The sequence below is a fragment of the Glycine max genome, chromosome 4 (genome assembly GCF_000004515.6).
Source record: "Glycine max cultivar Williams 82 chromosome 4, Glycine_max_v4.0, whole genome shotgun sequence".
NCBI lineage: Eukaryota > Viridiplantae > Streptophyta > Magnoliopsida > Fabales > Fabaceae > Glycine > Glycine max.
The window spans coordinates 25,192,869-25,209,845 of NC_016091.4; the positions used below are offsets into that span (position 1 = coordinate 25,192,869).

At 30.7% G+C, this 16,977-nt stretch overlaps 1 protein-coding gene and 1 long non-coding RNA gene across 2 annotated transcripts; both read left to right on the forward strand.

Annotated features, from left to right (window-relative positions):
- Positions 1-10,796: 10,796 nt before the first annotated feature.
- On the forward strand, positions 10,797-13,605 carry LOC121174726 (uncharacterized; the record flags this gene model as incomplete). Its single annotated transcript, XM_041014646.1, has 7 exons — positions 10,797-10,825; positions 11,045-11,160; positions 11,422-11,585; positions 12,591-12,689; positions 12,777-12,912; positions 12,997-13,032; positions 13,155-13,605. Coding segments are annotated over 5 exons (543 nt in total), but the record flags the coding sequence as incomplete, so codon positions are not given.
- A 669-nt stretch (positions 13,606-14,274) lies between these two features.
- Positions 14,275-14,677, forward strand: LOC106798643 (uncharacterized). The gene is made up of 3 exons (XR_001388165.2): positions 14,275-14,338; positions 14,441-14,536; positions 14,618-14,677. It is a non-coding gene; the product is annotated as an uncharacterized lncRNA (long non-coding RNA).
- The last annotated feature ends 2,300 nt before the right edge of the window (positions 14,678-16,977 follow it).

Sequence of the window (16,977 nt, forward strand, 5' to 3'; positions counted from 1 at the left end):
TCAACTGCCAAGGGTCAAAGACAATAATGATAAACCTATCATGGCCAGTCCATTTAAGACAAAAGATGTTAAAAAAGAAGTGACTTCTAAAGATATCAAAAGTCTCATGGAACAGGCTAATTATACCAATAAATATTTGCAGGTTTTAGGAGAGTCTATCAAAACCAAGACACTTCCTTGACAAAAATCTTCTGAAGAATCTTAGTCAAATATTCCCATAAAAAAACCTTTATTCAAACCGTTCAAAATTAGCGACAAAGCTAAACAAAAGATTAGGGAACTTAGGAAAAAAAAGTCCCTAATAGAAGGAATAGGTGATAACAATAGTGAATTATTAAACAAACTTGATAGTTTACTTTGAGTCATCCCCAAAACTCCCCAACCTTCGGAGGGAACATCAAAGATGGTAACAAGAAGTACCTCCAAATTAATTAATGTCCTTAATGAAGATAGTGACCCAAACTCAGAGAACGCAACTGAGATTGGTTCAGTATCGGACAAAGACATAAATCCAATAAATTCCAAACACTGGAAAACGCCCTCCATATTGTATTATCAAAGACCAACTGCCCCCGACCTTCTACTAGAAGAAAGTGGTGAAAGTAATTTCAAAAGTTTTAGTGCAAATAATATCTATGAGTAGAATATAGATGCCCAAACAGAGTATGGTATCATGAATACACTCCAGCATATGACCATGGTAGCCACAGCCTGCCAAACATCCCATGAGTGCTCGGAAGAAACAATTATTGATATCCTAGTTGCAAGATTTTTCGGACAATTAAAAGGTTGGTGGGATAATTATCTCACTAATGACGAAAAATAAAAAATTTACAGCACAGTCAAAACGGATTTGAATGGGAAAGTTATTTCTAATGAGGATAATAGGGAGATCATTGACGCTATTAATACACCTATTTTTACAATAGCCCAACATTTTATTGGAAACCTGTCTCATTGGAAAGATAGGTCTGCAATGTTATTGTCAAACTTTAAGTGTAGAACTTTAGCATATTTTAGGTGGTATAAAGATACCTTCCTAACTAGAGTCTACACCAGAGAAGATAGTCAACAACCTTTCTGGAAGGAAAAATTTCTAGCCAGTCTTCCAAGATCATTAAGAGATAAGGTTAGAGACAAAATCTATAGCCAGTCTGCTAATGGAGACATTCCTTATGAGAGTTTAAGTTACGGTCAATTAATTTCTTATGTCCAGAAAGTAGCCTTAAAAATCTGTCAAGATGACAAATTCAGAGGCAATTAGCCAAAGAGAAAGCCCAAAAAAAGAGAGACTTAGGATCTTTCTTTGAACAATTTGGACTACCATCTTGTCCAAAATAGAAGAAAAAACAAGGTTTTAAGAAACAAGAGCTTACAAAGATTTCCTAAGGAGAGCACCTCTCATATATATATATATATATATCATACAATAGCTATATTCCAACATTTAAGACATAATCATTCATTTATTCATTCAGTTAATAGCAACCACACATACATGTATGGTAAACAAGTATATCCTTACATTTTCTCCTTAATTACTATGACCTTTGTAGAGTAAAATTACAAGTACAAGGGATGTACTAATCCTGTTAAGTTCATACTTATCTTGTTTTAAAGATAATACAATTATCTGCAACTCTTATGTTGATCACAAAATTTTTTTTGACCATTAACTATATCTAAACCTAAGGTAAACATTGTATCATTGCTTAATCCTAGCAGCTCAACCTTAGCTCAGTAATTTGAATTTGTAGGGGTCTATACAACTCCGAATTGGGTGAAACCAACGGAATTTGTTAGCTAATATCTAGGGCTACAACTTTCATGAAGTCCACAAAACCTAATTCAATTATTTTCTTAGTAATATTTAGGATGCAAGTTAACTTATGTTGTCAATAAAATAGTAGGGGCTTAAAACAACTGATTTTCACTAAGCACGGGTGTGCTCTCACCAATCATGGTCATGCTTCCCAAAAAACCTCTGTTTCATGAAGCAAAAAGAGACATAATTCAAACCTCAAAACACACCCAAATTCAAAATGAATAGCACAGAACATGTGATCACATCATGGGGAACAAAACCCCTCAATCAATTTCAAGAAAACATGCATGCAAGAATCAAGAATTTCCAAATTTCTAGGTTTCTAACATTCAAAGCCAAACACTTAATTAAACCATCCAATTCACATTAGAGCATCAATTGACCCATCAAACATGGGCAATTCATAGTTATCATTGTACAAGCAAAATTAAAACGCATAAATACCCCAAAATTAGACCTAATTTGATCCTCTAAAGAGCCCTACATACGTTCACTCTAACCCCAATTGCGATAAACTTATCTTGTACCTCTAAACTGGCTCACTGTGTTGTCTGGAAAAGATAGCAACATCTCTAGCTTTTCCCTAAGATTTCTCACGATTTTCATTTGGTTGCTCTGCTAGAGTCTCCAAGCGTTAGAGAGAAGGAGAAGAGATTGGAGCCTCAATTTTACTGTCTTTGTGCGAGGGATATTTCTCTCTCTACATGCATTATTTTGCATATCCCAATGGTGAGAATGTGCAAAAGTGAGTTCCAAAGGTGTTGTCCAAATTTTAGGATGAACCAATGCTTAACAAGTGCGAGATCGTAGTTTTACTGGGACTGATTTGGATGTATACGAGAAAAAAAGAGAATTTTGGGAGAGGAAGAAGGGAGAATGAAGTTGGGAGGAAGAGAGAGCATACAAACATATCGTAAATGTAAAAATTGACCTAATATGTCTATATTTATAGCTAGGATACTATGAGCCTATTATTTACTTTATTTTTCTTTATTTTATTATTTTATAAAAAATAACTCTATTTTACTATTTCACTAAATAAATAACCAATTAAAACACCCCTTTATTTTCTAAAATATCATTTTACTCTATTTATTTTCCAATGCTATGAAACCCTTATTTTAATTAACAAAATTTTTTTTCTCTCATTTATTTAATTTTTAAAAACTCTATTAGTCTTTAAATAAAACTCTTATTTATTTTACGAAAAATGGGATGTTACAACAATCTTTCCAAGGATACCAAGATAGCTATGACACTCATTCCGATGGTGTTCTCTCAATTCGATCAACTTATGAATCTTTGCAAAGAATTGACTCTCATTTTGATTGCACTTTTGTAGTTTTGTTTTTAGATTGTGCGAGCCTAAATTGATAAGGGTCTACTTACAAATGTTAGAAGGTACAAACTGGGATTATCTGATTCTGATAGATATTTTGGATGTGGAGAGGGATAAAAAAAACTATCACATTTATTTCCTGATTGCTGCCATGTAACCCTTTATGTGATTTTTTTTCTTCCGGATAAATTGAAAGGTACATTTGTCTTAATATTGGATTGGTGATAATGGCTAACAATTATTAACTTAACTAACAACCAATCATTTCAGGGTGTAGAGTGAAGCTTAGTCTTTTCTATCCTACTATATGTGCTTTGGTGGCATAGGAATCAAGTTATTGTCAAGATTGCTACATGGACAAATGAAAATGTTATAAATGTTTCAGGGTGCTTCAATCTATTCTTGCAACTCATGAAAGCTTCTCAATTTGTCATTGAGCCTGGTCAATGCATGCTGAGGAGCAATTTAGTCATTGGGAACCAGTTGACCAAGGGGAGGTCGTGGTTAATTAGTGGCCGATCAGTTTACAATTTGGGCAAATTTGTTGTGTGTGGAATAGTTCGAGCTGAAGTTTTTATTCATGGTTGTTATGTTAAGCTCGATCAATGCTCGGTTTTAATTGCACGCGGAGTTGGAGCATCCTATTTAGTCTCTAAGTTACCTTGGGAGAGAGGGTACCACAAAATTAAAATGTATTCAGATCCTCAAATAGCAATTAATCCTTCAAATAAAAGTTGTTGTCTATCTCACCTTTGTTATAATTTGGTGAACCATATTGATAAAGTTCATTATTACCAAAGAAGTGTCAATTGAGTTCATGTGTTACGAGAAACCAACCAGGTTGTTAATATCTTGGCCAATCATGGCATGGGGCATACAACAGCGAGTCATACTTTTTCCCAAAAAAACAATCATAGAAAGATCAACATCAATGACTATTTTTCACAAAACCATGGTAGAAGATGGAACCATCAAAATTTTAAATTTTTTAATATTTATTTTGTTTTACAACCAACATAACCTAAATATATGATTTTTTGATATTGTATCATTGAAATTCCAAAAAATTTCGTCAATAGACTAAGGAAAAGAAAACTAGAACTTTTACCTTCTGTAGAGGCAAAGAGAGCAAAGAACTGCACATTATTCTTCATGGGAAACTTCTAACCTTTATTTGAAAATAACTCAAATTTTGAAAAGCCTAGTAGATTTGCTACCCATTGAAGTCATGGTTTAAAACTATATAAAAAAAGGAAAACATGACATAGAGTAATTAATTAATACTGAAATATAGCAATGAAATTGTTGCATTAGCATCACTGTTAGTGGCTTAGGGATACTATGGTCACTTTTCCCATTACTTCTAACAACATTAGCCTGTCTATATATTGGGAGCCCATAAAGGACATAAAAACAAAGAGCATTTAATATTAAACTAACATATATTTGACAAGGTGGAAAGAAATAAAATCACCAACCATTTTAACGCATTCATGATCGTAGTTTGTATCATATTCGATTAGTCTACTTTTGTTCTGCTTTTTGGCACACATACAAATAACATCTAAACAATTGCCTGTGCAAAACATCTTAATGATTTCTGCCTATATTCTTATAAGCATGAAACAAATTGATGAACAATGTTTACGCTAGGAAAAGTTACATAAAACTATTGACAATATATAATCTTATGGTATTCATTCCAAATCTACTATCCCAAAATTTAATAGAAGGATCTTTACTTTATCAACAAAGTCTGATCCTGTTGAATACTTTATTGGCAATCCAACAACTAAACCAAACATTGGCCATCTATTGAAACAAAACTGAAGATTAAAAAGTCAAATAAATACTCAGATCAGAACTAGCATGAGTATGCACATATTCAATGAAACAACTAAGGTATCACATACAAATGAATACATATTCTTAAAGACAATCAGTCAAGTTACTGAAAAGATGCTTCTGTGAGACGAGCTTAATAAGCTTAGAGTATCAAGTAATTAAGAACTGGATAAGCACTAAAGGAGAAAATAGTACTGCAAAATCTATATCTCCTTTCATATTTAATATAGAATAAATAATACTCTATTTTGACTAGTTGACAGAGTAAAAAGTCCATATTCAAGATTTAGTTATTTTAGCAACCCCTTAATGCAACTTTGTCTGTTTGGTGCATAAGGACACAAGAGCAAGCAAAAAAGTTAGATGATTCTCCTGAGAATCATTTTGAAATTTGAAGTGGGATTCAAAGGGAATTGAACATGCATAATAGACTTTAGCATATGTCACTACTACAAAAATGTTCTTCTAGGACACGAGATCTAAGACGATGCTATAAAATTGAGGTCTTAAAATATACAGTGACATTTTTGCAAATAATCAATTTTTGAAAGACGATTTTGTGAAAACCATCTTTGAAGCGTTTGTTCAAAGATAATTTTTTTAAAATCGTCGTTGAAATAAGCCTTCATATTTTATTTTTTCACTGTCCTTCCTTATAGGTTTCCAATCATTCCCTATCCTCAATCTTATGCCCTATAGACCTCACCTCTCTTCTTCTCAATCGCGTTCTCAATTCCTTTTAGTCGTCTTCAAAGCTTTTTCTTCCTCTCACATTCTCACTAAAATTCAATTTCTCTAACCTTTTTTTTTTAATTTCTGATCTAATTTTGATTTCCCCTAATTTCATTTGGCAAAGAGATCATAGATTTGTGCTTGGATCGCATTCGAAAACTCGCACACAACTGCACTAGTCTCCAGACTCACTTCCTTAAGGTTTGATGGCACTATCTATGTAGATATTACTGAGTTCCACACCAACCTTGTGCCATACCCCAGGGTCCACTTCATCATTTCTTTGTATACTTCAGTTATCTCTACCACCAAGGCCTACCATGAGCAGTTGTCGATTTTAGAGATCACGAATGCCATGTTCGAGCCCCCGAGCATGATGGCCAAGTGTGACCCCAGACACGGCAAGTACATGGGTTGCTACTTGATGTACCGTAGTGATGATGTTCCTAAGGATGTCAATGCCATTGTTGCCACCATCAAGATTGAGAGGATTGTTTAGTTTGTTGATTGGTACAAAAAATCATCTTTTTAGGTATTTTTTTTGGTTTCTTGAACCATAATGCTAACTTAGGTCATGCCTTGTTTTGAGTGATCATTGATTTCACTTTCATTTTTACAACCCTCACAAACCAGGTTTTTGGGGTTTCTTTTTATTAATCATAGAAGATGGTTCACAAAATAGGACTCATTTCAACATGACTTCAAGAAAAGCTGAAGAAGCGGGTTAGTTTGTGTTTTTTTCCCTTGGTCATTCATTCTTGTCAAAGTTCACTTTTATGTGCTTGTTATGCTTGATGATGATTATCTATATGAAGTTGTTTTTTTTTTCTTTTCTTAAAAAAGAATCTTCATTTCCATGTTCTTGTGTCATTGATTTGTCTGATAGAATGTTACAATAACTTATGCAACTTAGAGACGCTATGAGGCCACTTAATGGCTAGAAATTAAGTGGGTCCTCTTGGTATATCAAACTAGCCTATGTAAAAATCTACCTTGTCGTTACGATATCACCACTCTAAACCGCAAAAAGTTCACCAAACAATGCACAATTACTTAAATGAATACATATATAGATATATTAAATTAGTACACATGATCCACATAATGGAAAGTAAATTAGCTTATACATATAATTAAATTTGTGATTTACATCCTCAATTCAAAAATAGAATTATAGAACCGGCTACGAAGGAGTTGATTAATAAAACACAACTATCTCCCAAAATAATCTCAACGTCATCATGTAGACTTGACGGCTTCACAAAAGAATCTCACTTCAGTACTCCAATGCTGCTCTTCTGCTCCCACGAATAAAGGTTCGCGATCACCACAGGTACCAACCACATGGTACAAAAATTGCAAGGGTGAGTTTATTATAAAAGAAATTAACAAAAAAAATCAAATAACCATAATTAGTAAGAAAACATTAAAAAATACCATAAACATACATAAACATCCTTAATTCTAATCAATCATGCTCAATATGATGCATGCACCTGACCTCAACTCTCAAATGCAATGTGGTACCATGATCAGTGTCAAGGTCACTCTATCAAGCACAGGAAACCCCCCCCCCCCCCCCATGGTGATTAGCCTAAGTTTCAAGGGAGTTCCAAACTGAGTGACATGCCCCCAAGTACAAGTATTCCCCCTCACACTACTACAAAAAACAGTTTTAACATCGATTTTGGACAAAACTAATGTTAAGTTAAACGCGATGCCATATTTGTAAACAAAGTATCCTTCTTAACATCGGTTTTCCAAAAAACCGATGTTAACATATCATACGTTAACATTGGTTTTTCAAAAAACCGATGTTAATGCATACAGATTAACATCGGTTTTAAAAAACCGATGTTAACGTATGATATGTTAACATCGATTTTTTGGAAAACCGATGTTAACTAATGATGTTAACATCGGTTTTTGAAAAACCGATGTTAACGTATGATATGTTAACATCGATTTTCCAAAAAATTGATGTTGATATAAACTTTTTTTTAATTATTTATATATTTTTAAAAAAATCATATATTGCGTTATTAATTTTATTTTAATTAAAAAATATAATAATTAATAAACAATTATAAATTCAAAAGATAAGCATTTAAAAATTAAACTAAATTTTTAAAATGAATTTCGTAATTTTAATTTTATTATTTCATGATTATCATTTAAATATAACACACATTTATATAAATTATTTGATATTAGTTAATTTGAAAAAAAAACTATTTTTAATAATAGACTTTAACTTTTATAGAATTTTTATAGAATGTTGGTAAAAATAATTATATCGTAAAAAAATTAAAATTTATTATTAATATATTTTTATTTAATTATTATAAAAATAAAAAATTATATTTCTTCTGATTGTTTTACATATATTATATTTCTTGTGATTGTTTTAATCAAAGATGATAATTAAGCATTTGCTTTCAAAATACTACTACATTAATTAACTGTTCTCACCAAACTTGTTCTCAAACGATAATAATAACTAGGGTTAAATTATATATTGTGGTTGGAAGGGAGATCAAATTCAATTAGGGATTACGATATTAGCGGAAGTGAAGTCATGAACAAGGTGTTCAATGCTTTTGGTGCAATTTCCGCCACCATTGTTTGCAACACCAGTGGCTTGCTCCCCGAGATACATGTCATATTTCTATTCTTCTTTTTCTTACACAAATTAATTGCGTTGACACTTACATAAATAGGGGAGAAAAATTATTGTTTTTTTTCTCTCAATAAAACATAATAAATTAACTAGCCAAGTTTGTCGCAAGTGGATAATTAATGCCACTTAACCCGTGGAACGTTACATAGATAGAAAATTGCTTTTAATTTTATTCATTCAAATATTTTATTAACATCGGTTTTCAAATAATCGATGTTAATATAAATTTTTTTTTAATTATTTATATATTTAAAAAAAATCATATATTGCTTTATTAATTATATTTTAATTAAAAAATAAAATAATTAATAAACAATAATAAATTCAAAAGGTAAGCATTTAAAAATTAAACTAAGTTTTTAAAATGAATTTTTTAATTTTAATTTTATTATTTCATGATTATGAATTAAATATAACACATATTTATATAAATTATTTGATATTAGTTAATTTGAAAATATAAAAAAAAACTGTTTTTAATAATAGTGTTTAACTTTTATAGAATTTTTATAGAATGTAGGTACAAACAATTATATCATAAAAAAATTAAAATCTTTTATTAATATATTTTTATTTAATTATTATAAAAATAAAAAAAATTTCTTCTTAAAAAGGTAAATGGAGAATATTGTTTAAAAATTCTATGAAATCCTACTATATTTATATTATCGTATTATCTTTAAATTTAAAGTAAATTAAAATATTTGTATATATTAATTTGATTTATTGAAAATATATGTTACAGTGGTTTAATTTAAATAATTATAGTTATGTCATATATTTGTAGGATTTTAAAAAAAATGATATTTTCATTATTTTTAAACAAATTTTTCAAAACAAAAATAAAAATATTTTCATGAGACACGAAAATTATGTTTTAAGTCTTTAAATTTAGAGTTAATTATAATCCACATGTAATTTATTTTTATTATATTTGTCATTTTTTTATTATTTTTAACCTCATTTGTTAATTATGTGAATTTTTTGTTAATAAATTTAATAAAAAATTATTTAGGAAAGAAGAAACAAAGAAAAAGAATTATATTTAAATAGTGATGAATTTTTTTTGTCAAAAGTTATTTTAATACTCAATTAAATATATTTTTTTAGATTTACTTAATAAAACTTTAAATTTTAATTCACGAACTAAGTTTGAGAAGAGGAAGAGCATATTAGGTCTGGTAACCACGACACACTCAAGAGGAACAAAACACGCCAACAAAATAAAACATAATGAAATATCAATTAATTTATTAACAAATTATTAAATTATTTTCATGAAATATCAATTTTCTTTCATGTAGGAAAATTTAATGGGTTATGCCAAAAGTGGAAAACATAATGAACTTGTTAATTGATAATGGTATGGTGACATCCCTAAATGTGTTTTTCATGAACAATTATATGTTATCGTATTAAAAGTAAAAAATATACCTGGATATTAACATGTGGCGATGAAGATAATCAAAGATTATTTAATACTAAAAATATTATATATAAAAAAGTATTTGACAACATATAATATATTTAATTTAATATATGTAATCATGTAGCTTGGATAAAAAGTTGTCATTAAAAAACAATATGTGTGTATATATATATATATATATATATATATATATATATTGATTTATTTATGTTTTAATTTATAAAATGAAAAAAGTATCCGAGCAACACGGGGTATGGGCACTAGTTTTATACATCCAAAAACCTTGAATTCTATTTCTATCTACTGTTTCATAAAAAAATAAATCATGAAAAACATGAATTTTAAGATAATTATAGTTATACTATAAGTCATTTGAAAAAATAAAACAAAAAGCTAATCTTTAATTCAAGAAAAAAAACAACAAAAAAATATTGAAAGTTGAAACAAATTCAATTATTGAAATAGAAAATTAACTCACATTATTAATTATCGGAATAGAAAATTCAACACTATACTCATAAACATACAAAAATAATGAAGTTTAAAATGATTAGGCTAAATTTTTATTTTATTTTTTCTTTAATAATTGATTCATAATTTTGTTTTTTTTTTGTGACTTTAGTATTTTTTTCTTAAAAAATTTACAATTTTAATCTAATAGACTAATACTCAATTTGCATATGTTTATTTCTTTTATTTTTATATTTAATTAATTAAATTATTTTTAATGTACTTTTAGTTAATATGTTAGGTAAAAATACTTGTCAAACATATATTAAATGTATATTCCATTTTCGAGTGAATGACAACATAAAGGAAAAGGGTATTAAAAAAACAAAACAGCAGCAGCAATTAACTAAATGTCAAAGAGGGAAAATAAAGTTTTATATTCGTTTTTCTGCAGCAGCAGCAATTACGTTCTCTAAAATTCACTCCCAAACCCTAAACCTCACAGCACACAGAGGTTCGCTTTTGGTCAGTTTCTCCGCCATTGCAGTAGCACTCATAGCTTCGCTAGGTCTGTGTTTTTTTTCTCCGTTACCGATTTCGCTACACACACACCTTATTCTTTCTTTCCATGTTCTGTGTTCGATTGGATGTGCCCTTTGCAAAAAGGTTTCGATTTTCCTTTGACTGTATAAATATTCTTTTAACTATATTAATGGTGGTATTGTCCATTTGATTACTGTGAAGGGGGGCAAAACCAATCGTAGTCTCTGAAGTCCAAGGGGAGGTATCATCTTTTATAGAAGGGGGGCAAAACCAAGGAAATTTTAGATTGGTGACTGTGACAGCACTTGGCTTAATTGGTAATTTCCTCAGTCAGCCTCATTTTTCATAGTTTAAAATCTTGGGCTTTATTCAATTAATTGCAAAGTAGAAAGAGCATATATATGGATTAAAATTGTGCCTACTTTGGAAATGCCTGGACCATACCTTTGGTACACCGACTTATGAATGTCTAGCTAAATATGTTAGATTGGGTGTGAAGAACAAAACTTTTGATCAATACACTAAGGCTTGCCTAAAAGATTGCTTCGATCTTTACTCGGATTCGCTTTCGGCTTTAGATGATGCTGTGGTTGCTTTCAAGTCCAAGGATTTGGACACGGCTAGTATAAACTTGAGTGCTACCTTGGATAATTCTGTTACATGTGAAGATCAATTCAAGGATAAGAAAGGTGAAACTTCTTCTCCTTTAACAAAGGAGAACAACGTGTACTTCCAACTCAATGTAATATCTCTGGCCTTCATCCAAATGTTTCGTCAACATTATTGAGGAAATTTAGAGCATATCATTACAATTATAAACCTTGTATGGTGTGAGTCATGAAATTAATTTTATGATTTTTATATAAGCTTTATACGTGTATAATTGAAGTGTGTGTAAAATCCTTTATTTGTTATGATGATGTATTGAGATTGAAATTATGAGGTGCATGTAATTAAAGCCCTTCATATGTTAGATTTTTTTTTATTCCCACTGGTAATAAAGGAGAATTGATAATTTTAGTAGTATTTTTATTACTACCACATGAGATTAATTAATACGTGTGATTTAGAATATTACGTGTGTATTTTTATTACGTGTGATGAGTAGTATTTTTATTACGTGTGTATGATTTAGAATATTTTGGAATACTTGCTTTGGAATTTGTATAGTACTACTACCACATGAGATTAATTAATAGCCATGATTTTTATATGTCTGCCCTTTGTAATTAATAATCGTTCTGCTAATAATGTATGTTGGGTTTTCCAACGAATCAACAATTGTGCACTTGTCCATATTAGGAATTTAAAATATGGCTAGGAAATCACTACATTATTAAATTAAAAAGGTCATAGACATAGTGATAAGTGTCAATTTGATAGACCAAAAAATGTTAACTTCAATGAACAGAGTGATTATGTGCATATTAGGAATCTATAGGACCAATAAGTGTCAGTTTGACAGAGTGCACTTGTCCATATTAGGAATCTATAGGGAATGCTGTCTTTTTCAGTGTATACGAATATGTGCATTATTACATGCATTCAAATATCAAAGCTGCTTCATCCAATTACACCAACCTAGTTGATATTGGAATTGGGATCGTTAGTGGTGGCCTTGGTGGTGTGGTTGTAAGCATGTTGATAACTACCGGTTTTTTTCTGCTGTGGTTGACAACTAAACATGTTATTGAATATTAACCTATTGAAACTTTTTTTTTGTGATTTTTCTTGATTGTTCTACCAGTTTTGGTTGACAGTTTTGCCTCTTGGTGTGGCAAAGACTTTAATTCAGACAAACCCTGATAAAAATTGTTCAAGAAATCCTTTTCGGATCTTGAGTTCAGTAAGCTCTGTAAATCTTTCTAAATTATTTCTTTAACTGCCAATCATTTATAAGAAAAATATGTACCAAAAGTTGTTTTATTTGTAGATCTATCAAAAGGCTGGATTCAAGGGATGCTATACAGGTTTGGGTCCTACTGTAAGTCGAGCATTTCCTGCTAATGCTGCAACAATTGTCGCATGGGAGCTAGCATTGAAAATGCTAGGCATTAAGCATGACTGAGGTTGGTTCCTTTCATTTGCAATATGATGACTTTTTATTATCTGGCTCGCATCAAGTGGTGATTGCTATTGTGTTATTTTTGTAGAGTCTACCTAATTGCGGATAATACTACAAAGTTCAGGTAAGCTTTCATAAAGCCACTGTTCACCCAAGTTAAGATTTGGAGAAGATAATAATGCTTTTAATAGAATGTGTTTTGCCTTGGAATTCTAATTTTCAATTTTTGGTCTTTTACTAGGATAGCATTCAGCATTGCATTTGAAGCTGGTTAATTAATTCTTTTTTATTAGAGAGCTTGGTTAAAGAACTTGGAATCAAGGGCCTTTATTTTAGCTGCCCTCTAGGCCTCTACATGCTTTTTTTTCTCCTATTTTTTGGAAAGAAGTATAGAACATTTCTATCACTGGCATGGAAGTATATTGTTAATGACCATTGAAGTTAACATTTTTGGAAGTGTATGATATGGCCAAGACAGACAAGCCCACTTTTTTTTGCCGATTGCCGATTCAATCTTGAATTGAATCACCTCTCCTTGAAAATTTTGGTAACTATTAATTTTTTTATTTGTCAAAATCAAACTCGGATATCAAAAAATTTCATATAATTTAATGAACAGAGTTAGATTTTAACTACATGCCCACAGCTCTTGTATATTTTAACTTAAATAAAAAATAGGAATTCTTCTTCATTTCTCGTGTCACCATCTACATTCTGAGTGTAGCATTCATATTGATATCTGTTTTTCGGAATGATGATTGATGTAGGTGTTCATTCAGTTATTTCTTTCATTCTTGCTTTCATTTTGGATCGTGCTGCTCATCATCACAGGTACAAATGTTTGTTACTAATGAATATTTTTATTACGTGTTCACTGCCATTAATGACAATTGATATATGCTATACAAATTGTGTTCATGATGAGTGAACCTTAGATTCCCGTTTGAGACTGGATGCAATGATTCTTGCAGACAGTTTGCATTAATCCTCGAGCCACAATCCATTCAGAGATCTGGGCAATCGCAATTTGAATCCAAAAGTTACATCAAGAGTTGGATACAGAGTTCAAAACGAGATGTTTACCTTGGAGCCAACCTGAATGGGTAAGTCAAACACAACAACTGAATTTAAATAATCTATACTACTACAATAACCCATATTCGTCTCTACTGTAGCGGACACTGGCAAATGGTCGTTATTCTGCCTAAGGAAAACCTAGTTGTCTGGTTTTGTTCTTTACATAACAGGCCGGACAACTACCTTAAGGGAATAATTAACAGGTCAGTATTGTTTTCAATACATTTTCATTGGCATAACTCAACAACATCAATATTTTAATGTTCCTCATATTCAACACTAGTGCTTTGAAAGGACTTGATGATACTCCACAACCTAAATCCAAGGCTGCTGCTAGGTGGATTGTTGTTAAGGTACGTGATTTAAATAAAACTTATACTTTTATATATTTTATGTGTGTGTACACTAATTGTAGTTAACGTTTAATTAATATCCAAATTTCATTATGTATTTAGTGTAATAGGCAAAAAGGAATCACTGAATGTGGCTACTACGTGATGCACTGGATGTCCTCGATAATCTTAGGATCTTTCGGGAATAATTGGGAGACGGTAATTGTTTATTTCAAAGAAAGTTGGTTTTCTTATAATTGTTATTACATTATTAATTTATTTTTTTATTTGATCATGCAGTATTTTAATGAAGTTAGACCATTGGAAGCAGAGAGATTCAAGGCGCTTCGCATCCAGTGGGCACAATGTTATCTAAAAGTTAGAAATCTAACATAGGATGTTAGGCAACTATGTAACTTTAGGTTACTTAATTAGTTTACATACTTTGCATTACATTTTTTACAATTGTTGTTTAATTTTAACATTGAATAACCTTTGTTGATAGCTAGTTTTTTGCTAAAACCTATTTGAAAGCAGAATGCAAATGATATATGTTGTGTGTTGTGTGGTCTGATTTTAAATTTACAGGTTAAATTTTGGTTTTTTTGTAAAAACAGAGACATTATTTTAAAAATAATTCCTGAAAACAACATCGGTTTTTTGGAAAAACCGATGTTAACGAATGTGTTAATTTGACAGTTAACATCGGTTTTTTTTACAGAAAACCGATGTTAACTGTCAATATTAACACATTCATTAACATCGGTTTTTTTTACAAAAAACCGATGTTAACTGTCAATATTAAGACATTCGTTAACATCGGTTTTCTACAGAAAACCGATGTTAACTGTCCACATTAACACATTCGTTAACATCGGTTTTTTTTTACAGAAAACTGATGTTAACTGTTAATATTAACACATTCGTTAACATCGGTTTTTTCGAAAAACCGATGTTAACTGTTAATATTAACACATTCGTTAACATCGGTTTTCTATGTTAACTGACAACATTAACACATTCATTAACATCGGTTTTTTGTAAAAAAACCGATGTTAACTTTCAACATTAATATACATTTTTTGGGTGTAATTCATATTAGCAACATCGGTTATTTATATAATCGATGTTGGTAATTTTACGTTAACATCGGTTTTTAAAAAATCGATGTTAACGATAATACTATTAACGTCGGTACTTTCAACATCGGTTTAGAAACCGATGTTGAAAGTCATAAATAATCGATGTAGAAAACATATTTTCTAATAGTGTCATGAGAAATTACAAGTACTTACTAACAAAGTTTATACTATTTTCATGTCATATGAAGTATGAAACATAGACACCATCAATGCACTAACCATGAATAATTAAAGATTCTAGGTCATTCCCTTCCAAAGATGCTTAAAACTCTTTAACCACTCTATTTCCCCCACCAGAGATATCCAACATGGTCACTGCTCCCCCCATGAACATACACATCACACATCATCATAATGACATTTTTTAACATCAACAACATATAATCTCAATGTCATTATCAACATCAACATCATCTCATCTCAATGTCATTCTCAACATCAATATCATCTTATCTCAATGTCATTCTCAACATCAACATCATCTCATCTCAATAACATAATCATCAATAACAACATCATCTCATATCAATATAATCATCAATAACAACACCATATCATATCAATATTATCATCAACACCAACTTCGTCTCGTATCAATTATTATCAATATCACCTTCAATAACAACATCATTCTCTATCAACATTATCATAAACATTGATGTCACCTCATATCAATTAATATCATCAATAACAATATCGTCAGCAAATCACATTCCGCATATACACACATATATAGTTCATGTTTGAGATTCACACTCCCCAGGTCTTCCGACAACACAAGTCTAATAAAAATAATAATGTCATTTATCAATAACAGAAGTATCACATCCCATTAGTCAAAAACATTATTTTTCTTGGAAACTAGCATGCAACAAGGACATGCATACATCCCCATAGTTAAGTTCCCTGACCCCCATCTATAGTATTAAAAGTCATAAATTATAGTAAACTCCCCTCACATATCGTGAGTTCTTCACCAGTTCCTCTTTTCATATCTTAGAGATGATGCAATCCTACTCCCAAGGGCATTAGATAGAAGACTCCAAGAAGAATGGACCAGAGATGCAGGAGAAGGCCTAGGGTTCTCATGAGCCTTAAGGTAGATTTTGGGTCCGTGGGCTAAGTATGAACCCACTTATCATTGTACATATTAGATTAAGGTTTCATTATTTTTGGGCCTTGTATTTAGGGATCCATAATGTAGGTAGGGTACCCTAGAAATGTAGGATTTTTCAACCCTTGTAATTTAGGGCACCTAGACTAGTTTTTGTGTTAGGGGTAGTTTTGTAATTTTATATTGTTAGACAACTGGTCTCAGTTATCTTAAGAAGGGGGGTTGAATTAAGATAGACAAGCTATCCAATTAAAATTTTTCTCTCTTTTTGATTAACAATGCAACCTTTATTATGAGTTACTCTAAGAACAATTCAAAAACAAACTTCTTTAAAGAAAAATATAAAAAATAATAAATAAAAGAAGTTTGAGGGAAGAGAGAATGCAAACTCAGTTTTTATACTA